The sequence below is a fragment of the Anguilla anguilla genome, chromosome 3 (genome assembly GCF_013347855.1).
Source record: "Anguilla anguilla isolate fAngAng1 chromosome 3, fAngAng1.pri, whole genome shotgun sequence".
Taxonomy (NCBI): Eukaryota; Metazoa; Chordata; class Actinopteri; order Anguilliformes; family Anguillidae; genus Anguilla; species Anguilla anguilla.
Genome location: NC_049203.1, coordinates 16,354,300 through 16,381,478, shown reverse-complemented (window position 1 = coordinate 16,381,478; position 27,179 = coordinate 16,354,300). Strand labels below are relative to the sequence as shown.

Sequence of the window (27,179 nt, the reverse complement as noted above, 5' to 3'; positions counted from 1 at the left end):
TATGAGGTCTCTATCACCACTTCAGCAATAATAAAAATAAATATAGCTGCAAGCAGCAATTAATCAATAACTAAGGGGGCCAAGCACTCAAAGTCACAAATACATATGCAAATGCAAAAGCCAAATAAAGGCATATTCCTAATTAGATGCTTTATCAGCTGAGCAAGTTTCAAATGCCTACAAGGAAACCCTGAATTTTTCCAATTTTCCTACGCTTGCTGAGCTCCATAGCACCAACTCATAGTGTAGTCAGGCTAATTATTTAAGCCTACCCTCCAAACTGAAGCATTAACGGACATAGCAATTTTTATCGGGAGTTATGGCCTATCAAACTATGGATTTTCAAATGTTTTCTGTAGCACTACCAAGCGGCCAATTGAAGCCAACATCATTCAATTCCCATTTGGAGTACCATTCAATCAATGTGTAAAGTTTGGTAAAAAAAAAAAAAAAAAAAGAGAGTCTAAATTGCCCCTAGGTATGTGACAGAATGGTGTGTGTATGCTGTGTGTGTATGGACTGGTGAACTGTCCAGGGCATAATCTTGACTTTCGTCCAATGCTTGCTGGGATGGGCTCCTGCACCTCCCGTGACCCTGGCCAGGAATAAGATGATGAATTGACAATAATAATAACACATAACTAAAACCAATTGAAAGCTTTTGCACCATTGGTGCTTGGCCCCCGCAATGATGTATCAGCACTACAGATTATAAAATTAGTTCACAGGTTTTATTATCTTTTTTAAATGTACCGCTCTACTACCTCTGTCTGACGTAATCATTGGACCGTACCACAAGACATATTTCACACATTTTACTGAAAAGCAAAACATGTAGGTTTAGCTGCGGAAGCCTGCTGTTTTTGATATAGAAATAAATATAAAATATGTATTTTGTGTTTTCATCTGTATTACATACAAATATACGAATCGTACAAAACTAGAATCCCTGAAGAAAAAATGCAATGGACCTCAATGACGTTGCCAACCGGTTACGTACTGAAACTGCAGAGCACTGCAGCAGTGAGCGCTTCCGTGTTGTTCATTGCATGAACTGGTAGAGCGTTAGAATGTATTACTCAAAATGTAGCATATTTCAGAAGCCACTCAGAAAAACGCGGTTTATACAATGCATGTATGTTGTTGGATTTATGGTAAGTGAAACGATATGAAAGCCCGTGGGAACACGTAAGTAATACAGTACTTGAGAAAGCTAATGATAGACATGGTACACTATTGCAAACACTAAATGCTAACACTCACTGCTGTAAAATGCTTATTCAGTTTACCAATTGCATTACGATTGCTTGGTATGCAAACAGCTTTAGACTTCTCAGACGTCTAAAAGAGTTTATTCGTGTTTTGTTAATATGCCATCTGACATGGTACTTTTTTGTAGGAATGTAGTTGTCTAATGGGCTAATGCTAAGACTTTAAATGTCAGAGAGGCAGTTTAACTGTGGATGCAAAGTTCACCTTTACATAATGCAATTGGTTTCACTTAGTGTTAGATTCATTACACCCGCAGGTCGGTTATTAATAACAACAGAATAAAATCATTATATCTACGCATACGGATTGTGTTGGTCGGGATAATGCAATAGCCAGTGTTCTCTCTTGTTGTCGGTTCTTCCAAATAAATGCGTTTATTTATAGACTATTTCACGTTTTAATCAGTTCCTGGGAGAGACGGAATTATGATTATAATGTTGTTGATGATGATTTTAATTATCTTGCATTTTGAAACGCGTGTAATGACATTGTGTTATGGCTGACATATTGGATTATTTGATTGAGACACTCCTTGGCAATTGGTTGTTGCTCTGCACACATTATTTTTTTAGGTCCGGCTAATGGCTTTTTTTCTAATGGAAATATGCTAGCCATAGAATCTTACCATAGTTTATTTTGTGGCAAAGTATACTTTAAATATTTGTTTAAGTTTGTCCATAATCAATAGATAATGACACCCAAGTCACCTGAAGGGAATCGTGTGATGCTTGCTTAAAGCCATTCAGGAACATAAGGTTAAATTTTGAAGATAAATGAATTGAACTGAAACAATTGACCTAGTTGAGAGGTAACAAAACCTTTTTAATCCAAAGGAAACCTTCTGTGGCAGAGAAGATTCTGTGTAAAATTAATTTTAAAATTCTTGGTAAAAACACTCCTTGTGTTTTCATTCTTCGTGTGCTGGCAGGGTTGAGTTTTGGACAAATGAAGCTATTAGTGTAAAGGAAAGGTCCGTGACTCTAGTGCAACTTCGATGTGTGACTTTAATCAGCATTCATGCTTAACTTGGCTCCATATGTGTGTTTGTGTGTTTTTGTTACCTTGCATTCAGTCAGTCTACCATATAGTGTGTAGCCGTCCTGTACATGAACAGTACTGATGCGATGCATTAATGTTCTCTAAATACCAGCACGGAACCTTGTCGGAATGTGATGTTTTAGGTTCCACGTCGCTGAAAATGCTGCTTGTCCTCATAGCTGGTCAGGTTCCATTCATTATGTGTTATGGGTTGATTCGTGCATGTGGTATGATTCTGGGGTCATATGGCTGATTAAGTGTGCTAGCCAGAGTAGGCCTACATGATTATAACAGTTAAAAGTTAAGACATGCTGCACAGCTGAGATTGATCTCTGTCCTGCCTCCCCTCCCAATCCCTCTCCTCTACAGGACCTGTTTGGTGTCAGTATGATTATCCCTCTGCTCAGCCACCATGTAAAGTCGCTGGGAGCCAGTCCCACGGTAGCAGGGATTGTAGGTCAGTGTTCATTTCATTTTTTTATGCCCCCCCCCCCCTTTTCTTCCCAGTTTGGAATGGCCAATCAGAGTTCATTGCCCCCCTAACCTATGGCACAGGACATGTGCTCTCCTCTCAAGCAGGTGATGTCAGCGTGCCACTTCTTATCACACTGCAGTTTGCAAGTTGGCCTCGCACTGATGTGTGTCACAGGAAATGCAGCTCAGCCGGCGGACTTGTGGATGCCCGATCGACCAGCAGGGGCCGCCGTTGTGCGATGAGACGCTGTCACTCCATCTGATGCGAGAGCCATTTGTGCGTCTCTTTGCGGGGCTGCCAGCACTGTACAGATTCGATACCAGACCGTGGGGCCCATCCGCTCATTGAAACAGTGCCCTAACAGGATGAGCCACTTGGCATCCCCTGCTGGTGTCCAATTGTTCACCTTTAACATCAGTTACTTTGTACAAATCTAATGTGAAGAATTGTAAATAAAAATAGAATATTCTGCTTAACTGTCCCCCAGGCAATAACAAACCACCTGTAATGTATGTACAATTATTTTTAAATTTGTTTCATTTTCTTTTTCAATCAGTATTATCAGCACCGTGTTTTGTAGGAACGTTCTCGCTCTGTAGTTAAATGGCAAATATGCTGGGCCTAAATTAGATTTCTTTGACTCTCTCAACCTTGGAAAAAAATAACCCCATGTGTCCTTTTCTAATGGGATCTTGGAAAGGAGAAATGTTCTGAAGCCACATTACAGTAGTACAAAGGAAGCTGTCTGTAATGAAACATAGTGAAAATCGAATTTGTATTATCTGTGATATGAGACTTGGATGTGCTTGCATAACTTCCGTGGTAGTATGGATCGATACGTACGGTAGCACTAAATTATCCCATGTTAATAATTTCCTCATTCATAATAAACATGACTTTTTCCATTCACATTTCAGGTTCTACTTATGGTGTCTTACAGCTGTTTTCCAGTACAGTTGTTGTAAGTATTGAGTTTTTAATTTTTGTTTGTTTGTTTTTTTAATAGCCCATATTGTATAAGTATGTTCACTGAAAATTCATAAAACCACAGTACAAGGAATGCAGTAGAATACATAACCTTGTATTGCCTTAGCAGTTCATAAAATGGCAGTCTGACCATAGGGTGGGACATTTGTCTATTCAAAGGACAGCCCTAGTAATTTTCATTTTTTCAGTGTCATCAGCTGTCCTATGAAAATACCAATACTGAAAATGTTTCTGTCCAGTTTTCAGTATTTTGTGACATTTTCCTGCCCCATTTAGCATTCATCCAGGAAAGCCATTCATTTCAGTTGTGCACTTAAGTCATTAAGTAATCATCCAAAAGACGTATTTTCATTTTCAGGATGAGAATGGAACCTGTTATCACGAAAAACATGACCAGTGTAGTTCTTACCAAATGTATTTCAAAACGGAGCAGTTTTTTTCCTTTAATGAATTTGTGCGTTCATTTTTTAATTTATATTTTCTTTAAAAAAGGCCTCCGATGATAGTCACATTTTTAAGGACATCCTGTAAACTAGGCACTATGTCTGTTTTTCAGAGCTGTGTTCATCTGTGGCACATTTTTTGGGCATCTTGAGTTTGGTCTGTTTTTTTGAGTCTGGTTCGTGACAGCACAGTAGGGGTATGTTCAGCAGTAGAGACGAGACTGACTGAGTTTCAGAGAGTGTGGGAGAAAAGTAGAGAGGAAGAGAAAACGTTTTTTTTTGCTTTCTGATATGCAGTTATTTTTCCTTCCACTGAGTTGCTGTGGGATTTGTGTAGTAGATTGGCTGCTTAGTTTTCAAGGCAGCAGCAACAAGGATGTCGTGCGACTTCAGATACAGCAATGTACCGTCCCTTAATCATTAATAAACAGTTTCATGATCCATGATCCCCCACTGAATTCAGCAACGCACATTACAGAACTGCGAATGCCAAGAAAGCAATGCCACACCCCCTCCAAAATGAGTTCCAAACTGCGGGGTCATGGGACTAATTATAAAGAGAAGGAGCCGTTCATCCTCGGTTCCTCCGGGGCTCCAAACGAGTAAATTGAATCGGTGTGATCGCATTAGGGCAGCCCTGGCCTGTCTGTGCCATTCTTACCCCAGCGAGGAGACGCCTGCAGGGCCCTCCTGATAGGGCAGCGCTGTGGAATTCCTGAGAGACTGGTCCCACTTCCTCCTATAACTCAGGCCACTGGGGGGAACGTTTTCGATATTAAATATTATTTTACTCAAATAATTTTTGTGTGATTTTATCTGTAAATTAACAGTCTGATTTGTACCAGTGATGATGTATTATTATTATTAGTATTATTGTTATTATTAAGTTTCTGCAGAACGTTTGTTGGTGGCCACTGTTACTTGATTCCAGGTAAATCCAGTAATTGTAGTTCTATAACTTTGTGTGTGTGTGTGTGCGTGTGCGTGTGTTTGATCTGCAGGGCAGCTGGAGTGATGTGGTTGGCAGGCGGTACTCCCTGCTCACCTGCCTGTTGTTGAGTGCTCTGGGATACGCCCTTCTGGGCCTGTCCACAAGTATCACCCTGTTTGTGGTGGCCAGGATACCTGTGGGTAAGTGGAATACCTGTGGCTGGGGGGATACCTGTGGTGGGGCAGTCCATGTAGATTTTTAAAAAGCAGAGAAGTTTAATAGAAACCATGTAGCCTGTGGAGTCATTATTTGAGGGATTTGTTTTAGTTGAAATGTAATATTGGTTTCAGTTCAAAGTACCAGGCCTGTTCACAGATGTCTGTACTGGCTGTTTCTAGTGTGTCTCACATGCGCCTGATACTCTCGTCCTTCTTCACAGGGCTCTTTAAGCACTCTCTGTCCATTTGCCGGGCCCTGCTCTCTGACCTGGTGACAGAGACGGAGCGCCCCCTGGTGATGGGGCACTTAAACGCGGCCTCCAGCGTGGGCTTCATCCTGGGGCCAGTGGTGGGAGGGTACCTCACCGAGCACGAGGGCGGGTTCTATACCTCCTCTTTCATCTGTGCCTCCATCTTCCTCCTCAATGCAGGTGAGAGACAGCGAATGAGAGAGAGAGAGAGAGTGAGGGAGTGAGTGTCTAATTATTTATTAAACACTCCCTTCCCCTGAATGCTAAAAATATACAATCTTCATTTGAGACTGAGAAAAAAAAATTGCACTTGTAGTGTTCAGCTATTCCATTTTGCAACAAATTTCTATGCATTGGTAAAAATTATTATTTTTTAGTTAATGTCAGTAAACATTTTTTGGTTGAATTTGAAAGAAAGAAATCGGTTAAAGGACTGTTAAATATCCTGTCCTGAGAGAAATGGTACCAGGCAAGAGAAATGGTACAAGGCAAAATCTTCTCAGCTGCTATATTGAGGCAGCTGCAGTCTGTACTGCTGAAAGTATGGCTGTGCTTATAGCATATAGCATAATGCAACATGGGTTTTCATGTTTGTTCTTGCATCGATGCGAATACCAAATATGTAATTTGAACCTTGAAAGGGAAGCACAGACACGTCTTTAAAAGGGACTGCTGTTTGTTCAGGGCTGGTCTGGATGCTGCCCTGGAGCGACTCCCAGAACCGCACGGACGCTAACGCCAACAGCAGCTCCAAAGCCCACCAGCAGAGGGCCAAGCAGAACGGCTCCGACGGGACCAATCACGCGAGCAGGGCGGAGCCGGAGGCGGGCCGGCGGGAGGCGTCCCCGCTGCAGCCGGCCTGGAGGCAGCTGTCGTCGGTGCTGCTGCGGATCCGGGCGGTGGCCTCGTCGGACATGTGGGACGTGTTCCTGGTGCGCCTCCTGATGGCCGTGGCCATCATGCTCTACTACAGCAACTTCTCGCTGGCGCTGGAGGAGCGCTTCGCCCTCAAGCCCAAGGTGACGGGCTACCTGATCAGCTACAGCAGCACGCTGGGGGCCCTGGCCGGGTGCCTGGTGGGGCCCGTCACCCAGCTGTACCGCAACGACATGTCGGCCCTGCTGCTGCACTCCACCGTGCTCACCTGCTCGCTCATCTTCCTGTACGCCACGGCGGCCAGCGTCTGGCAGGTGCTGCTCACCTCCACCTTCTTCGCCATCTCCACCACCATCGGCCGCACCTGCATCACGGACCTGGAGCTGCGGCGGGGCGGCGCGCAGGCCAGCGGCACGCTCATCGGCGCGGGCCAGTCGGTCACCGCCGTCGGCCGCGTGCTGGCCCCGCTGCTCTCCGGCCTGGCCCAGGAGGTCAGCCCCTGCGGGCCGCCCAGCCTGGGCGTGGTCCTGGCGCTGGCGGCCGTCCTGCTGCTGCTCGTCCGCATGCCCCGGTGGGACGGCAAGGGGAGGGCCAAAAACCCCTAACTCTGAGGGGGAGGGGCGGTGTCGCCCTCGGCAGTCTTTTGAAAGTCAGTTTTCGTTTTCAACCGGTGTGCCTCGACAGTCGTCACGGAGACGGAGCCTGCTGTCGCGTCTCGAGCCTCCAGCAGGATTACTGTGCGGACGGCGACCATCACCAGCATTGCTATCCCAGCATCCCCTTTCCAAGGGCGGTATGAGGTGGCAAACACTAAACCTGAGCACAGTGTCTCTGAGTGAACCCTGAACACCAGGTCCAATAGTCTTTGTTTGTGAAGAATTTATGTGTTTACGTGTAGGAGCGAATTGTGCAGAAAGAGTGCAAGGACCTGATGCAGAATGACCAAAATCGCAGGGTGGGCTTCCACACCCCTGCTTCATGAGCTTGTAGGACACTTCAGCCCATTTAACAAGAGGGTTTACCGATCCTCCTTCAGTTATCACTCAATCAGGGATGCTGCTGCTCCACCAGTCTAACAAGTTTTTAAAATGTTTCACGATTTGTGTAGCCTGGCAGAACATTTTGTTGTGGATCAAAAACCACTAACTCTCCTTCTGTTTTGTCTTTAGTCTGCCGCTGAAGGAGACCAGGTCAAGTTCCATGCATTTGTAGAATTCCTGTGTAATTAAGCTTGTTTACCAGTCATCCCACGAGCACCTTGTTTTAGCCCTGTTTTTCTGTCGTGGGGTGGGGCAGGGCCGGACCGGGCTGGTTCACTCTTTCGCAGAGCTGGGGTCAGTATTAATTTTAACGGTACATGCATAGTGTTTTAAATGTCTTTCTTGGGTTTCGTTTTGATCTTACATTCTAATTTTTCTGGGCTCATTGGTAAATAATTTTCTAATTATTTATGTGTATTTTATATAAAGACATGCTGAATCTGCAAATTTAATCGAAGATTATATTCTAGGTATTTAAAAGCAGTGGGAGTTTCTCAAAATGTATTACTTTAATGAAGTTATAGTTAAGACATGCCCGCCTGCATTGACACTGAGTGATATTTAAAATCCTAGTCCCAGACTGTTTTAATTTGATCGGTTGACTTCCTGGCTCAATAGGCATTCACATTGAATACAACTGCTGTTTTTTCACTTGTGCCACAATAGTAAATATTACTGTGTGAATGAAATGTAGTTGTGAGCTTATAGACATTACAGCAGTATATCTGCATAAATACGGAAGACAGAGCACTTGAGTTGTCGGTAGGCGACACGTAGAGCCAATGCTCAAAAATACTCCCTTAAATATAATAATATAATATAATAATCTAAATGTCCATCCAAGCAACTGTACTGTATCAAGGATTAGTTTAATTGGTCACTGTAGCTAGTTGGTGTAGCTACTACTACAGAGCAATTGTATTTGTCTGATAAGGCAGGAAGCATGTCTCTTGCTGCTGTTCTTCCACTGCAGCTGGAAATTGGTAGATTTCTTTTTCAACTGGGGAAAAAAAAAATAATCCAGTGTGAATATTTATGGTGAAATATGAAGGAATAAAGAAAATGTGAGGTTTTCCAAAAGTCTTTTTTGATGCTGTTTTTTTTTTTTGTATGGCCTTTTACGTGAATACCGGCTTTTGTCCCTTTTTTCATGCTCAAAACAGACTACCACTAGGCGGCAGTGTTGTCCAGAGAACAGCAAATGGCTGCTGTACTTCGAGCCTGGAGAGATCAGCAGGGTTTGCACTCAAAGGTTACGATTCCAATCAGAACCCCTGAGAATCTGTTACGCCTGTTCCAAGCAGGCTGATCTGTGGACCCTGCCACTCTGGAGCTGACAGGTAAACAGGAGTGGGTGGTGTTTTCCACATCCTGCTGTCAATCATCCGGAGCAGTGGAACCACATGGACTTACCTTAAGTCAACATCAGCTGTGTAATAGAAAACGGATGGAGTGGGTCGTTAGGTGGTTATTGAAGAAAGCCTATAGAGTCTGCATTACCCATTAGTCTGCACCTGAATCCCTCCGACATTCTCCATTTCCCCAATACATTCTCTGTGTATGTGTATCCCTCAGTTTGCATGTAACCTACTACAATTCACTCATGGTTTTGCACCTGCAGTATAATGGAGTCCATAAGTATTTGGACAGTGACTCAATGTTTTTTTTTTTGTTTGTTTGTTTGTTTTGGCTCTGTATTCCACTTGCAGTATGGACTTTATTTACAGTCAGATGGAGTGATCCACTGTGACTTAAAGCCATTGTTATACGTAGTCCCTATATTTAAGGGCACCGAAATTGGACAAATTATCATGATCTTAAATGCAGTTGTCTTATTTAGTACTTCATTGTAAATCCATTGTCTGAAATCTGTGACCCATAGACATCACCAGATGCTGGATATCATCACGTGCTGCCAGGCCTGTATTGCAGCCATCTTCAGTTCCTGTTTATTTCAGGGGACCTGCTGCAAGGTGAATCTCACCGTCCAGTGAGTTTTGAGGCATCTCACATGAGCAGATAAAATATATTTCTGTAAACTATTGAATTCATTTTGCTGCTATCAGAAATCACATCATCAATGAAGACAAGTGATGTATGTAAATACTTTCAACTTAAAGTTGACAGTGTATTTTAACCTTATATTCGTGGTTTCACTTTAAATTGAGTGTGTCAGAGAGTATCCAAATCAAAACAACAAATATTATACTATTGTCCAAATCCACAGTCCACCCATCCTTCTTCCTTGCCACTGTAGATGGCCACTTGCTTGCTTGCTGTTGCTAGGTAGCTTGCTACTGTCTAGGTAGCTAGCTGATGAAAATACAAATCACGAAGGGAAAAATACACTAAATGCAGCACCATCCACAAAAACACCGCAAAACCCCATCCTACTAGGCCCGGCCACTAGACCACCTTTTATTAAGCCCAATGATGAGGTAATTAGCCAGAGCATTAGTGATTACCGTGTTTCGCTGCTGTGGCCACACCCGTGCGCATGGCTGGTGCTGCCCCCTGGTGGACAGTGCCACTACTCCCTTCCTGGCACCACATTACATACCTGTAGGCAAAGAGCTGGACTGGTTGAAGTCCATTACAGCATAGCAAAAGGTACAGGGTTATTTAAAATGTCATTTGGCAGATGATTTCAAGGACACAAGTGTTAATCACATGGCAAGCAAACACTACTGGAGCTAAAAAATAAGTTATACTATCAAAGTCATGCCATTGTCAAGGTGAATGCCTCAAGACCTGAAAGAAATGATTAGATGTAAGGAGGAGGAGGTCGTTCCACTACTGGGGGTATCGAATTTGTACATGGGTTGAGACAGCTACCCTATGCGCCACAGGGTCTCAGTGGATATGGCATGCCAATATGTTCCATATGCACAGTTTTTGGATAAAAGCATCTACATATTACAAGCTAATGTTCCTCTGTTGAATCGCGCATGCCCAACAAAGGCTGAACAAGTCGAGTATGAAATCATTTCATATCAATAATATCAGGGTCTCCACGTTTTGCAGCCGATAGGATTTTTGTTCGGGTATTCATGGCAGGGCACTGTTTACCCCGCATAACCCCGTATTTTGTTGTATTGTCTTGGCCCAATAATTTTTGTACGATTATGATGTGAGTTCTAATGTACGTCCCGAACCCGCGGCGCTGTTTGTTTCGACAAACTGAGACAGCGTCATAATTGCATTAGCACCGCGTCGGGGACGGGCGTTGATTCTGCTGGCATTGCGAACGTGGGCAGAGCAGTGCGAGGAAGAGGATGTTCTAGTAAAAGAAGATCAAGCACCTGGTGTAGCTTCTGCATAAAAAATAGGATGATGAATATAATCTGATACACAACATTTAAAAGAACGGAGGGGGACTTGCTCCTTAGAAACGTAAGTATATCTCAGCGTGCGCATTATAGCCCCGTCTTGTTACACAATGCTAAACGGACGGCTTGCCTTTTTATTCTGTGCAATTGCTTATGCAATTGCATCGCAGTCGTTTAGGTCTGGAAACGCTTTAATAATTAGCTCCGCTATTGTCATTGTGCTATTTACTGTTTATGTCACGGCTGGGCCTTTTCCTACGTATGTTTTTTATAGACCAGAACCGCATTGCTACCAATCTAGGGTCCGCTGAGGTGGAAAGATGAAAACATGACGCGCTTTGGTTATTATTTTGTGAGGTGTTAAGAAATCGCTCGGCAGCTTCTCTGGTAGTTGCAGATATAGAGATTAAGTGACGTATTTTGGGTATTAAGGAAAATCACATTTATTCATTAATATATATTCACAGTGCGAATTCACCGATGTTTTTTGTGGACGTTTATCTTTTTATACTAATAGCTGTGACACGTATGTTGACATGAAGTAATTTGATCAGTGTAGTGCGTAATGCAGTGCCAAGTGTATTCACCTGGACCGCTACGTGTGGCATCCAAGATTTGATACACTTGTGAGTGTGCCTTCATCGTTTTAAATGTGTTCAATATGGACTTTCGCTGCAGTTGAAGCTCTGTCGGTTAAAATTAAATTTAAGAAAATGTATCTATCACAGCTCATATAGAAGATTCAAAATAAGGTTCCTACGCGTGGTGTTTATTAGCCTAGTAGTTCCTATAATTAGACCTGTCATTGTGATTTTATATATGTATTTTCTTTGTTTTACTTTTAATCTAAACACCGAGCTGTAATAGAAGAGGGCATGTATTTCCAGTCAAGACGACCAGATTTTTTTATTATTTGTTTGTTGTTTATTGATTGTTGAACGAATTCGTACGCATGCCACAAGATCCTGGACCAAAATGTGGGACTCTAACGCATCGTGACCGTGCGTAGCACGTGTGCATAAAACAGGAACAGTATTTTCAGACTCCTAAATAAAACAGAGCCTCGTGCAAGATGCAGAAGCACATGCCTTTCACGGTTGAATGTCAGCGTTGCTGTGATATTCTCTAGTGTGGTGGATGATTCTGTAGTTCACTACTAGGCTACTTGTGTTCCAAGAGGCGATACCTGTATCTGCCAGTGACCGCTAATAGTCTACATACTACATGACTTGCACACAACAGGCCATTTCCAGTAACACATACATGAATTAGAGTGAGCGGTCCTAGGTTTTGAAATAGGCAGCTCAAATGTTTTGTCTATTTATGTCGTATAATTTTATGTTCAGTTATAATATGCAATATGCTTTGACCTGTTTGTCTGCGGAGTGAAAAGCGCCTGGAAATTTACATCACTTCTTTCACAGGAGGCCCTGGCTCATTTTGAGCCTCAACCGTTTACAATGATCCCTCCACCAGCACTCCTGTAGAAAAATAGCATAGCAGTATTTGCAAGCAGCATGTCTATAGTGGCATGAATATATCACTTCCTGTGATGTTCCAGCTTCTGGATCCTCTCATTACTCCCTCACTGTAGCCTGTTTTTTCAGACCCTATTAGTCACTCATTACTTCATTACCATGGACGTGGTCATACATGTAAATTAAGTCTAAATGTAGGGAATGCATACTGTACAGGTCAGGTTGTGAACTGAAGAGTGTGGAGAAACCAGACCTTTAATCGCTGTCACTTGTTCTGTTTTCTCCACTTAACAGGTTAGACTTACAATGTTCTGTCCCACCGATGCTGCCTCTGAATATTAATGTTAATTAGGACATCAGGCGTGGTAAATCAGTTTAAGCAGATAATCAAACCTACCATGGAATATGAGTATGGTGAGTGCAGATTCTAAGCACTTATGCTTACTGTTTTATTGCCCCTGAGAACTGTGCCAAACCACATGAAGGCCAGCCCCCCAAACCACACCTGTCAGTGGCTTCACTGACCCAAAGAATGCTGGGACTTAATCTATAAAGCCAATGTCGTGCAAGAATGACCACGCAGACCTAAACCCAAGCCTACCCAATTCAATTTTGTGACAGCCACTGTATGAAAGGTATAGAGATGGTTGGATGTAACATCCACCTTTGGATGTACCATGGAATGTAGCGTCCGTAACTGCCAGCTGCACTGTGGCCCTCATTACTGACTTTGGTCCACCATTGGGCCTAGAAGCTTCTGGTTCCTTCCATGTACATCTTTAAGTGAGCACTAGACAGGCCAGTTAAATCCAGCCTCACTGTGAAACCTAGAATTAGACTGCTGCATCCGTTCAATTAGGACATCAGTCAGGTATCCATGTGAAGGAGAATGAAAATTAGAACAGTATTGCTCTTTATTCACCCTGTAGCAACTGTTGTAGTAATTCAAGTAAGGTTGGGAATAAATGTTATAGTGACAGTCTGAGAAAATGTTAGAGTAACTGTTGCTAAACGTTCTACAAAACAATCTGGTAAATGTGAGTAAATGTTCTTCCAACTATTCAAGTAAAGTTTCAAATAACAGGTCCAACTAGACGTTCCAGAAAATATTAGATTAAATGTTCCAAGTAAATATTCTAGCAATAGCCTTGAAGACATCCGAAGATGTCTTGTTGTTTATATTAAGGTCATGCAAAAACAAAATGACTCATGGCCATTGATAGCTGAAACAGCAGGTTATCATAAATATTGTTTGGAATTTTGGTTTACATCCTGTTGAATCTATGAAGAATATTGTTGTTTGGACAAACACTTGCCTCCTACCATTACTCCTAGGGGATATTCACTGTAGGTTGGTCAGGGCAATGCACGGTATAAACATAATGAAAATTGCATGGCACACTGAACAAACCTTGTTGTTTTCAATAAGGATTTCAAGTAATGAATCCGTCTGATACCAGTATGGTTTAAGTTGATGTTTTTAAATGTGCTTTCTTGTGTTTGTAACATACACAGTAACTGTTCAGTAAAGACTTCTAGAGCTTTAAATAGAATGGCTTTCATGCAGTCGCCATTTATATGTCCACGGTAAAATAATGGGAAAATGGATGTCTGAATTAGAAGGTTTTGTTAATATACTGTGAAGTACATGTCTCATTATCATTCACGTGGAAAAGGAGAAGATACAGCTTGCCCTTGAAAGCAAGCGGCCTGAGTGTGTGAGCACAGACTGAGTATCGGTACATGTGCACACAGAGATGCTAACACAGGCGCGTATGGACGGAGCACTCACGTGGAAACCCGATCACACGGTGCAGAGCACACGCAAGCACGTGCGGTCTCTGTCTGGAGCACACGCATGCGCACACGCACCGTCGCCCTCACACACGTGTGCGCTTCCCGGTGACCGGGGCCTACTCCGTGTGTGTGCGTGTGGGAGTGCTGGGGGGGCTGTGACTCATCTCTCTCCCACGCTGCCCAGAGGAAACCAGCAGCCTGGAGAGTCAACCTGTCACCCTGGGTCAGATGCTCCCAGTGTGAACACGCATACCCACTCATGCACATTCTTACACACACATGCACACATACAGGGATACATACTCAAATATTCACAGAAGGATACATACTCAAATGTTCACCCATGTTCATACACAGATTAGCTACCATACTGAAGCATATACATAAATTATACTCTTCACATACTATATATACAGTGCAGTCCATAAGTATTTGGACAGTGCCACAATTTCTGTTGTTTTGGCTCTAGACACTTAGCACATTGGATTTGAAATGAAATGATGAATTTGAAGTTGAAGTGCAAACTGAGACATGCTTTCACACACACACACACACACACTCACTCACTCAGAACAAATGTACTGTATGCAGCCTCAATTTTGACACAAACACAACAGGCATGCACAGCTCAACTTTGAAGATGAAGTCTTTGAACTGTCCTGATAGGAACCATAAACTGGTCAGCAGGGGAAAGACTGTCTGAAAACCCTGCTGTTGATGTTTCCCAATTATTGCAAACCTCTGCTCCCTGGAGACATCACTAGTCAGGAGCTCTCCTGTTGCCAAAGTTCATTTTCTGATAGGATTTCTGTTCCTATCCATCAACAAAGTGCATCAGAAGGTGTAGTGGTCAGAGAAACAGTTTGATCCTGTGTTGATGTGGACAGCTGCAGTTATCATCTGGTTTGTGTGTGTCGGTTAAGATCCCCCACAGGAGGACAGAATCAAAGCTGACCTTATGGAACCTTGTCTGTGTTCCACACAAAATCTGGATTAACGAAATCGGTCTCAGCGCGCAACAAGGTGCCTGCTGGGACTGAGCCGTCTGAAAGATGGCGGCATGCTGGTGAGGGAGGGCATGCTGCTTTTGGGTTTTTTGAGGTGTGTACTCTGTGATCTTACAGTGGTTTGCTTGAATTTTTTGAGGCAGATTCCTGGTCGCATCTCCCCTCCCGGTGTGGTTTGGGATTTACAGATTTGCCATAATTCCCTATGTAGCCTTGTTCAGTCCCATTACTGTCTCTCTTCCTGACTGACATTCCCCCTCTCCCAGGTTTCCTTCTGTATTACCTACTGATCTCTCTCTCTCTCTCTCTCTCTCTCTCTCTCTCTCTCCCCCCTTTGCTGTTAGAAGAGGAAGGATCATTTGTCTATTGATCAGCTTTTGCTTGCTGTGCTGCAGAGGGGAGAGAGAGCGAAAGAGAAAGAGAATCTTCGTTGGGCTGTGTCTGCCACCTTTGCTAGGATTTACCCTCTCCACAGTGGTGGGCTTTCTCTCCGGACAGCTTGAGGTAAGACCGCTCTCAGTCTGGGAATGGTTATTTTGATGACTGATCGGTAGGGATGGATGGACGGTAGCAGCAGCACCGAAGGGGGGGGGTGGGGTGTTCTGCTCAACATGGAGTCCAGCATCTCTCTGCACAAGGCACGGTGTGTCATTGTCCCCTCTGGCGATGTTTATTATGCGCCAGTGCACCCCACAGCCGAGGCTAAAGAAAGGAGCCTGCAGCCGTGTGGAGGATGGAGGAGTGGAATTAGAATGTGCAGGAGTGGAGCATGCTATAGAAGGAAATATGGAGGACGAGGCAGAGGTTGGATTTGATCAGTGCAGGGGAGAACTTTTAGGCTTGCTTAGGTAAGGGAGATCCTTGTTTGTTTGCTTGGCCTGGAGATGAATGTGTGCTCCTGTGATCCCTAGAATGTTGGCTATGAGGCCTAGTGCTTAGGGACTGTAGCTTTCAACCAGAAGACCATGGGTCTGAATCCCAGGAAAATTATAGGTGTAAACTTGAGAGGGTCTCTTCATGATTCTGTGTTTTGTTGCTGTGTCATTGGAGCTAGCCTGTACCAAATCACTGTCCTTGTTTCTGGGAACGGCAGGGCTATGACGTGGATCCTGCATAACTCATATGGAGAACACAAACAGCACTCGGTGCACTTTGCATTCAGCTAAACACCGTTTGCTGTCATATCCTCTTTAGAAGTTCTTTTTACTGATTGTTAAGACAAGAAGTTGCATAGTGAAGAAGTGGCCCGGTGAATCAAGGCAACATTTAATCCAGTTTTTGTTGTGTCTTCCGGGTAGAAAATTGCTTCCACTGTAAATCTTATGTGACAAGAACAACCTTGTCATCCGTTTCATCTAATAGCTTAGAAGGTTCAGTTGCTAGGAGACTCTGATGATGTCAAAGGAATGTTTAGTTTCATGAGTTGCACTGAGTTGCTCTGTATAATAAACATTCAGGTTCAATGATGGAAAGCCAATATCACCACCAATGGAAAATTTTACCTATCAGTCTCAGTGTAATATCAGTAGTTCTTCAGCCTGTTTTAAGAATGCTTTAGCTGAATCTACACAATTTAAGCCAAAGTGTAAAATATAAATATTTCCCCCTACAAGATTTTAAAAAGGTATGTTATATCAGGGAGCAATGCTGGCAGCTATATGAAGTTTTAAATTTATGACAAAGGGATGTTATGAAATATAAAACCAAAGGTCAATCCTTGATATTTAAAAAGTCATTTTACTCAAAAATGTTATTCAGCTGATCAATCTCAATTACGCCTACCAAGTAGTGGGTTAGCCTTTTAGCAAAACTTCTACATTTTCTGGCAGTGGCCACAGGCAAACCTTGATGATTTGGTACTCAGTCCTACCTTACATTATTTACCAGCCTGGAGTCCATACACCCCTATCTGGGAAAACTTCAGATAGTAGAATTGTATGTATGTATGATTTATCCATTAATTTGATGAGATATTTATTGATTCCAGCAAATCGTAAAACTGTAACATCAGTGGGCCACTAGAGAATTTAACCTGGTGTGTAACTGTGTTACTGTACAATCCCAGGTCTTTACCAAAAGCACCCAACACTGTAAATGAAATGCTTAAATTGCTCAGTGAATGGTATCCAATGTCAGAATGTACCCTCACCATTGACCAGGGACCAGTTCAATATAATAGCAATGGCTTGTGGGTAATTCATTTTACTGTCAGCAATTACATTTAGTAAGTTGGTGAGGTGTTCCTTGTGTTATATGGCTGTAAATATCCCCTCTATTCTTTCTCTGTAACTTAGATGAATGTTATCATAAGGAGTCTGATTATTAGGTTTGGGTAGCATTAAGGTTTGGGTCTGTTGTAAAGCACATCCTTCCCCTGTGGCTGGTGAAGATAAATAATAGTAATAATGCTTCTCATTTCAGGGATGTAGATCTGAAAACAAGAAAAATGTCCAAAGTTTTAATGACAAATTGTCTTTGTTTCCTGAATCCTCATTTGTGTGGAAACCTGTTGTGCGTGTTTCTGTGGAGGTGAGGCCTAAGTAGAGGTGTAGCAAGTGTCGTAAACCTCTTGGTTTGGATGTGTGGCTCATATCCTGCATATACTGTACTGTGTGCGCCTGTTTAACAACCTCCCCTGGCAAACAAGCAACCTTCTGCCCTTGAATGTTTCTTCCTCGTATGATGTTATTTTCCCCATCCTCATTTCATCCCTCCCTCAATCTCTCCCTCCTCCTCAGCTTCCTGAAACGCCACTCCCTCCCCTTCTCTCTGACCCAGCCGGCACCCGACTCCTGCACTGATACCACTCACCAACCCTCTTCTGCTGCAAGTAAGTGTACCAACCCTGTGTGTGTGTGTGTGTGATCATGTGTGTGTGCTCGCGCAGCAGAGATGTAACACAAGATGAGACACAGGCATCGTATTACAGTCAGTACTGCTGTAATTCCTCTGTGTGTTAGTGATGGTGCTGGTTAGCCGTGGTGTGTCCCCTGATAAAAACTATCTGAAGTTTAACACTCTGACGTCTGTCTTGGAGCACTGTAGGACAGTAGAAATCTGACATTTATCCTGTAAGTGTTGCAGGATTTGTCTATGTTGTTATGCTGTATAGTCCAGTCACATCTAAGTCTCCATTCTCTGGCAATGAAAGGGCCTTGATTTATTATCAGCAGACAGAGCTACCGGAGAACAGCTCTTTAAATATTGTGGGAGCTGGCTGCTTTATATGCTTACCAGGATGAGAAATGCAGTGTGATGTTTGTCTCCTCTGAATTCACCCAGCTACTGAAATTAGGCAAAGTAATTATTCAGCTCTATTCTTCTACTTACGCCCTTCATTTCCTTTGCATAAGATCCTTCCGTTAAAAACTAGAAGAGGCACAACAACAATAAAAGCGGCACAACAAAGAGACACCTGGATTCAGTCAGTGACCATCCTTAAATTAAGCATAGGCATAACTGACTGCAAGCTTTAGCTTTCTTCTTAACGAACAGGTTGGAGCAGCAATCTACAAAATGAAATGGTTGAACTGTTTTTGTGAATAAAAATGTCTGTATGTCAGATGTGTGTAGGTTACCAATCCTTTTGAATCCTTGCGGCTGTGGTTCTGCAGTGTAAGGCTGTTTGTGGGGCATGGGGAGGGATGCGTTTTAGTGAATGGTTTCTGTGGGAGAGGGGTGCAGAAACACAGATTAATGTGGGTCGATTCAGACAGCCTGCTCTGAGTCTAGTTTAGTAATAAAAACACAGGTAATATACTGATTTTTGTTTATAAAGGATGTATCTTCCAACAGGACTCATTCAGATTGTTGCTGTGGTTTCCCCCTCTCTCCACTATTTATCTGTTTGGGTCATGGACTGACTATTGACCCTATTCAGTCGGGGTGTAGGAACAAAAAGAGGTGTGAGCATAGAGAAGTGTGTTAACTCTCATGTACATACTCACGTATGTACTCATTCACTAAAGGCTTGTATGGTCTTTATTTGATCATAGAGTCTTGCTGTATTCTGAGCATTGAATCGGTATCAGGTGTTGTGCATTTTATGGGTTAGTGCAGTCCCGTGTTACAGTGGCTGTTCCGACCAGCTCTCTGCAGACTGATTATAAGAGGCGACTGGTTGAGCACTCTTCAAAAGCTGGAAATTGCCCAAGGGTATTACAGAGTGTCGGACGGACCCACGAGACGACACCGGTCTTTCCAAATTGTGAGAAAAGCGATAAGGAGATGAAAGCCCGTTTCTCCCTGTTATCTGTTAAGTGTTGAAAACGTTGGTTTTGTTTCAAATCTGGCCTCGCTCAGACCTTGGGTCTTCACTTTAGAGAAGCTGTCCTCCTGGGGTTGTCTGTATAATGAGAAGATAATTATCACCTTTAAAATGAGGACATCCCATCTTTTTATCAGGGGCTGTGAAATCAGGAGTCTTACCAGGCCTAATTTTAAGCCTCAGTGTTCTGAAAGACTTAGGGAAGGTGGGCTGCAGGTTGAAATTGATGGCTTTGCTCTCAAGAAAACATTCTCTGGCAGAAGTTCTTTTTCTCGTAGCAATGAGTAAAACAAATGTGAATTGTGGGTTTTTGACTCTGAGCAGGGCCTCAGGCCCTCCTGATACATTGGTACAATCACTATGGAACACTTAATACTGAATAGTATAATATTTTATTGTTATTTAGTTCCAGAATTTAAGACTCTAGTCTATGAATTAATATCTCTGTTCAATGGAGGCGTAGGTTTATAAAAGCAAGGTTCTTTGTTCCCACATGACAGTCCCACTTTGTCATGGCAGTTAATTTGGCTGTGGGCCTGTATCTCATAGCTTCCATGCTTTCATTTGACATACTGTATGGGTCCACCTGTTTCCCTGGGTCCTTACTTAGGTGGACCTGGTCAGGTGCTCTTTCCACCCACTGGTTCAGCATCAGTGCCACACATGGTGTTTACAAACATAGGTTATGACTGCAGTGCACGTCCCTGCTTCCTGTTTACATGCTACATTCCAGGAAGGAACGACATCATGTGACGCTGTGCCCTGCATGATCTTATCCCTGATCTCAGATCAGTCAGTCTAACATGAGGCAGTGATTTAGGGATCGAGTCAATTTTTTTCCAAGGTCTGACAGCAGAGCTATATCTTTAACTGGTCTCTCACCCTTGCTGTGCACCTGTAAAGCACCTGACCTTCTGTTTGTACAGAACTGTCATTAATCTCTGTCAGGCCGCACTCATAAACTCACAGATTGTTGTTTTATGAGGGCGATGACTTTGCATTCCCAAACAGGCTGTTTGGCAGAGCTGAAGCTAATAAGAGACAAACTGCATTTGAGTGTTCTTGATAGATTTTGCCATCATTGACGGTTTTATGTGACCATGACAAGACTTTGGTTCAAATAATCTCACCACAATCAGTTTAAAACATGGTGCATGTTTTGAATTCGAGGAAGCCACTGTGAAAGACCTTCTTCATATTATTGGTACTAAAATCAGCGGTGTTCTGATGCAGTATAGTTAATCCCTATTGGTCTATTTTAACCTCTGCTCAAGGTGGAATTAATACTGGATATTTGACTGTAATGTAGTTTAATGGTGTGTTCCTGGGGCCTCTGGGTTTCTCTTCCAGTTACGGAACTCCCCTGATATCCAATGCGGACTATAGGATAACGTGGGGGTACACTTATAAAGAACGGAACAGGTTACAACATGATATAACATAATGACAAGAACAGGCCATTCAGCCCAACAATTCTCGCTGTTTTCCTGACTAAATTGTACCTAGTGCTCTGTACCTGTGTGCATGCATTTCTTGTGTTTTTACAAAAAACTCCACCCCGGCTGCCAGGTGCTCCCAGGTGCATGATGGGAAGGTTGTTTGTTGGCATTGAGGTGGTTCTCTAGGAGTTGCGCTAGTTCCCTAGCAGAGCCGTCTGGAAGGTCTGGAAGCAGGGTGCCGTGCGGCTGTTGGCCTGCATCTCTCCCTCTCTCAGAGGGGTAAAAGTCCCTCCTGTGTGTGACAGCTGTTTGTAGAGACGGAAATAGAGCTCGGCTGCAGCTGCCTGTTGCTCTGTGCCGCCAGCCTCGCTGTAAATGGGTTAATTGCTCGGTCCAGCGCACAAGCATTCCTGGAGGAGGGCCTACGCTTGAGAGCGAGGATAGCAGAAGTGCAATATCGAAGATTGAGGGCAGACACCGGAAGGAGATATTTAATAAAATGCAAAGTATGAGATGTTAAAGAATGGAAGTAATTTAAGAGAAATGTAATGCCTGTAAAGTTTTGCACTAACCTTTTAAATAAATCTGTTCTATTTCTGATTAAAGGGGGTATTTTGGATTTGTTGGTGGATTACTGGTGATGACATTTGTGTTGCATCATCACACCACTTCTCTCTGAATAAGGGAGTAGGATAGCATTTGTTTTTTATGTTGTCATAAGATGTCACTAGGACGATCTGTTTGAGTCTTGGAGTGACGCATTGCCCCATCCCTCGTTAAAGACGGAAGATGACATTCTGTGAGCGGGGGTGTCTTCGCTTTTAATACCCTTATCCAGCACACCTCCTGGAGCTGACATCAGGACAGGGAGAGCCAAGTGACAGCTGCTTCTGTGCACCGGAGGTGCACGCCATTAATCCGCTCTCTGCTGATGGGGAAGCACGGAGTGAGAAGGAGAGGAAGGGAGGGGAATGGAAGCGGGAGTGAGAGAGCAGAATAATTTGGCATGAGTCACCACGCCCAAGAGTCCACTGCACTTAAACTCCCGTCCTTCTTTTTTATGTCGGCTGTGTGTGGGCCTGGAACGTTTCTGTTTCTGTCGGGGAATTGAGGGGTAACCATTCAAGTAGCATCGCCATTGTGTTTTCTCGCCTGTGTGAGGCAGCGTTTCGGGAATTAGTGTGGTACAGCACTTTGGACATTGACGTGTACATGTGTGAGGAACGGTAGAGCTGCAGTGTGTGAACAGTATTGTCGGGCAGCAGCAGTGTGGGACAGCATTGTAGGGCAGCAGCAGTGTGGGACAGCATTGTGGGGAGCAGCAGTGTGGGACTGCATTGTAGGGCAGGAGCACTGTGGGACTGCATTGTAGGGCAAGAGCAGTGGTGTGGAACAGCATTGTAGGGCAGGATTGTGGAACTGCAGTGTAGGACTGCATTTTAAGGTAGCAATCTAGAACTGCATTACGGGAACAGCAGTGTGGGACAACAAAAAGAGTGTGCATTTGGAGCAGTATGTAGCAGCAGTTACAGCAGCAATTCAGAACAAAATTCCTCTCTTCCTTGCTTATTTTTTGCTTCCCCCCCTACCTTGTGTCCCATATGTACCTTATCCTTTTTTAATTGTGCTATAATGTTAGTAAATGTGATCAAATCATAGAGAAAACTGCAGGCAAAGTGAGCAACTAAAGTCTTCAATAAGTCATTTCTCCTGTGATCCTGCCTGTCTGTCTTACCAAAGAGCAGGCAGAGAAAATGTCCTTTTCTCTTTTTCTCCCAAATATTGTAAATCCCTGTTAAAGCTGCAGGGCTGTCACTACTGTTTGCAGATGAGACTCAGGAGGTGCCAGGGCTGGGGTGTTTTTTGTGATTATGAGACAGCTTATGTTTTCTAAAAGACAAAAGGTATGGTAGGTACACACAAAGGACCATAAGTGGATAAAATATACATCTTCCTTTGGCCAAGCTTACTTATTCATGAAGTGAGAGAAGGAGATGCTTTGTGTTCCTCTCGTTTTTTAAAACGCCTCAGAGGAGCTTCGGCCGGGCTCTCCCTGGCAACGGGCTATTTCGTAACGGCTGTTCACGGACACGTGCCTCGTTCCAAATCCGGACCAGCGTTATCTCCGCACCAAGCGTGAAACGTGACCGGGCAGGAAACGACAGCGAGCAACAGTAGCCAGAGGAGTAGAGCGCTAGGAACGTTCTGGGGCGCTTCCAGCTAGTGCAGACATTGCAGCGCAGCTCGGTCTCAGTATTGCTCGTTCAGTCGTTAAGCTCAATATGCTTTAACACAAGAAAGATCTAGTGTTGCAGTTCTGCGCTCATAAAACTGCTTAAATCTTACTGGATTCAGTCTTCCAGGAAGTGGGCCAGGGACACAAATCATTCTTGCGCGCACACTGCATTTATTGGGGCTCAGCAACTGCTTAATTGCATGTCTAATCTTGAAAATTAAAGATGTGTGTTTTAATTGCATGTTTCATCATGGAAATGAAAGCTTTCTGTGTCTTTGCTGGTGGGGTAATTTCACACTAGCATTGCCCCCCTCTGTCCCGCCGCAGTTTGGGGACCCAGGGACAGAAGGACGCAGGACTGGCGCACCCCACAGTAAGGCCTGACGGAGTGAGGGTGTGAGGGAGTGCACGCCGCTACCCCACCCCTCCAGACCCCGTCACTCCCCACGTCACCAAGATGTCAGCCAGGGAGCGCAGCCCCCGCCACCGGCCGTGGTCCGTGTACCGCGCCAACACCTTCGACCTCTCCTCCGAGGTTCTGGGGCTCACTCTCGCAGGTGGTTACCATGGTTACCGGCACTGCATGGCAGTCCCCAAGTTTTTATTTTTTTCTGAATGTGACTGACAGGTGTTTATTGCTCTTGGACCTGATGGAATATTAATTCTGCCTCTGACTGTGGTATGGTCACATTTTTTTTTCATTCTTATTTTAATTTCTTAATTGAACGTGTTATTACATAAGGTGGTAAATCATTGTTTAACTGAATCCGTTCCTTGTTGTGATTCGTAGTCGCGAAAGTGAACAATGAATTGTGATTCGTTGACGGTTTTCTGTTGCTGTCCCATAGGAAACAGCCAGGATCCAGATGAACCCGTGCTGGAGTTCAGTCTGGGTAAGAAAAGGGTGGGGGGTTTGAGTTATCTTATCCATCTGTAGCTGATCTAAATTCTGTATTCTTTTTTGAACAAAAGTTTCATATTCAAAACTCATTAAAATGCAGTTTGACCAGGCTGCTACTGTATATCTTTATGACAACACTGGTATAGAAGTATGGTAATATTATTCCGTTGTGTTTGCTGTTGGTCTTTTGGGCCAGGTGCTCAGTGTTAAAGGACTTGCTGGACTGAGTCTAGCTGTGAGCGCTCCTTACTTTGCTCACAGTCTAACTGGTTATCCCTCTTCCCCCACAGCCTGTAGTGAGCTCACTACTCCATCGCTGGACCGGAAACCCAACAGTTTTGTGGCCGTGAGCTGCACCACACCCCCACAGGCCTTCTGGACCAAGCATGCACAGACGGAGATCATAGAGGTGGGACATATCACCTGTCCGTACACCTGAAAATACACGTGCCAGTACATTGGGAAATACACTTAACAGCACACCTACTGTAGCAGTAAACCTAGCAGCCCCCACAACAACACACCTGCATCAAACTGCTGTAGCAAATACACATATACAATTAGACAAGGCGAGAATCCAGTCATTTTAAGCAAGTGAGGTTTCACTGTCTCCAGCCAGCTCTGTGTAACAGGGTTTTTATACCTCAAATGTACACAGACTCTGTCACACCTTTTGCACATACTGCCATGCACACCTGTAATACTTGTTCCTTGGAAATGTATGTTTAGAAATTACATAAAATAGATAAAATTATAAAATATGCATAAAGCATAAACATAAAATAACTGTAGTGTGTAATGCGTGACCCAGAATCTGTCAGAATCTGATCCTCCACCTTCCTCCCACCCCCCTCCATTCCCCCCCCCCATCTACCCCAGGGCACCAGCAACCCCGTCTTCCTGAGCAGCATCGCCTTCTTCCAGGACTCGCTCATCACCCAGCAGACGCAGATCAAGCTGTCGGTGTATGACGTGAAGGACCGGTCCCAGGGCACGGTGAGGCCGTCATCCTCGGAGATTCTCACTGCCGCACTGTTCATCACGCGTAGCATACATTACGCGTGTGGTGCCCTCATTGAGAAAATCACTGAAGGGTCCATTATTTTGTTCGAGATTATTACTAGATCTTATATTATCCATTACGTGGATCTGCACTGGGACACTTAATTTGGTAATTAAGTCCGATTTTTCAGGTGATATTTTTTATAATCCGTGCTCATTGATAAATTATAATGATAGCCTTGACCAGAAAGCATGAGCAATGAGCCTGTTTTTACTGTAAGTTATCATTACCTAGGACAGACTGGTTTTCCTTACTGTGATTGCACCAGGGTGGCTGAGTCACCCTTTTGATTGTATGATCAACATACGCATCCCTGTATCACGTCAAATAGATATGAAACAGATGGTAATCCCTTGTCTATGAATCTCTGATGATGCCACATCATGCTTGCTATTCCCGCTGTCATGATTTTCTCTCCAAATGTCATGGACTTTTCAATAGGATTTAGGTGTTTGTGGGCATCTAATACAGTGACCGAATGTTTGTGTGTGTGTGTGTGTGTGTGCGCGCGTGTGTGTGTGTGTGTGTGCGTGTGTGTGTGCGTGCGCGCGTGCGTGCGTGCGTGCGTGTGTGTGTGTGTGCGTGTGTGTGCGTGTGTGTGTGTGTGTGCGCGCGTGTGTGTGTGTGTGCGCGCGTGCGTGCGTGCGTGCGTGCATGTGATTCTCTGGATCTTCTTCAGATGTACATGCTGGGCTCGGCTCTTTTCCCAGTGAAGGAACTTCTGCAGGATAAGCTGCACAGACTACACCTGATGCTCAGGTAAAAACAAGCAATCAGGAGTCAGTAACCCTTTTCTCTCTAACCCTTTTCCTGCAAAACCTACTTCAGCATACCTGTCAGCCAACATGTGATTCCAGTGAAAAACACTCAATCTCAACCAATGAAAATGTTTTTCTCTGGATTGTACAGATACATATTTCACATGATGCTGCAGTCCAATGTTTCTTAGAGCGTTTCATGGAACTTTGCTTACCCGTTAATGCAAACTTATTTTATTTGATCAATTGTAACTTATTCGTTATGGCTTTCCCTGGTGATTCTGGGAAATGCAGTCCAGTAACCCCAGTCCTGCCTTCAGATCTTCAGATAACAACAATGTGGGCAACATCACTGTCATCGCCTGGCAATTGGAGGAGAAGAGAGACCAGAGAGCTCCTTTGACCCGGCTCCCCGAAACCATTAAAGGCAGGGTAAGGCACCCCCAGATCCTGCTGCTGACACCACATCTGTGCCCAGAGGGGGGTGGGGTTGATTACATTTTCAATTCAGTCAGTTGGCAAAATTAATTTAAAATCAATTCACAAATTCAAAATTTCGTCATAAAACAGGCAGTTTATAATTTGTGAAATAAATTTCAGTTATTTTTATGAATCGGCTGAATTTGAAAATGGAAATGACCCTAGCCGTTGCCCCGAGGAAGCGTTCACCTCGTCCAGGCGAGGCCCTGGCCGTATCCGATCGAGCTTGGCGTCCGACCGACTGGTCACACGGTCAGCTTCCCTCTCCCCTGTGTCTCAGATGGTCCTCCCCGTGGACGAGAGCCTGACGGAGTCGCTGGGAGTCCGAGCGAAATACGCGTCGCTATGCAAGGACACGTTCCTGAGATCCGGTGAGGCTGAGCCCTGCGCCGCGCGCCTGCTCTCTCCCTGCTGTCTGCTGCTGGCCTTCAGCTGCAGCGCTCCATTTCAGATGAAATCACCGTGACTGCCCAGTCAGTGCCTCTCACTGCCGCAATAAGGCAGGGCAATGAGAGCTGAGAGGATATGACTGGAATGGCAATGATGAAAAATGCAGGGTGCAGTGCTAGCTGGCCACCTGTATTGGCTGGCATCAAATTCAAAATCTTGGTCGCAGCCTAGGCAGCTACGGGGACCATTTGGTTATATCTTGCAAAGTTCATCAGACCGTACAGACCAGCCGGATTATTGAAATAATATTTTGTGCATATTTAAAGTATTTGTAAAAATGGAAAAAAATACATATAAGTATGATCTGGCCTGAAAAGAACAGTCTCTTTTTATGTTTTTTTTTAAATTGGCTATTGCATTAGCAGTACATCTTAAGTGCATTAAAAATGTCTTTCTCGAAATACCAAAACACGTCTAATTAATCTAGTCATTCGCGAGATACA

At 43.9% G+C, this 27,179-nt stretch overlaps 2 protein-coding genes across 14 annotated transcripts in view; both read left to right on the top strand.

Moving 5' to 3' along the window:
* The first annotated feature begins 1,021 nt into the window (after positions 1-1,021).
* On the top strand, positions 1,022-8,613 carry mfsd9 (major facilitator superfamily domain containing 9). The gene is made up of 6 exons (XM_035408081.1): positions 1,022-1,154; positions 2,680-2,767; positions 3,703-3,746; positions 5,217-5,346; positions 5,586-5,795; positions 6,300-8,613. Exons 1-6 carry the CDS (start codon positions 1,071-1,073, stop codon positions 7,094-7,096), a joined length of 1,353 nt encoding a protein of 450 aa, XP_035263972.1. The 5' UTR covers positions 1,022-1,070; the 3' UTR covers positions 7,097-8,613.
* A 1,884-nt stretch (positions 8,614-10,497) lies between these two features.
* The window catches only part of LOC118224397 (inositol polyphosphate-4-phosphatase type I A-like), a 40,400-nt gene continuing 23,718 nt past the window's right edge, over positions 10,498-27,179 (top strand). For 8 of the 13 annotated variants that reach the window (XM_035411911.1, XM_035411915.1, XM_035411913.1 and 5 more), the window contains exons 1-10: positions 10,499-10,924; positions 15,487-15,646; positions 17,881-17,972; positions 23,412-23,641; positions 23,933-23,977; positions 24,276-24,394; positions 24,865-24,981; positions 25,728-25,807; positions 26,127-26,238; positions 26,567-26,657. In XM_035411911.1, coding sequence (XP_035267802.1) covers positions 23,542-23,641; positions 23,933-23,977; positions 24,276-24,394; positions 24,865-24,981; positions 25,728-25,807; positions 26,127-26,238; positions 26,567-26,657 — 664 coding nt within the window. In that variant the 5' untranslated portion in view covers positions 10,499-10,924; positions 15,487-15,646; positions 17,881-17,972; positions 23,412-23,541. Of the gene's footprint in view, positions 10,925-15,486; positions 15,647-17,880; positions 17,973-23,411; positions 23,642-23,932; positions 23,978-24,275; positions 24,395-24,864; positions 24,982-25,727; positions 25,808-26,126; positions 26,239-26,566; positions 26,658-27,179 lie in introns of all 13 variants that reach the window. The other 5 variants (XM_035411906.1, XM_035411909.1, XM_035411904.1 and 2 more) reach the window with 4 other exon arrangements.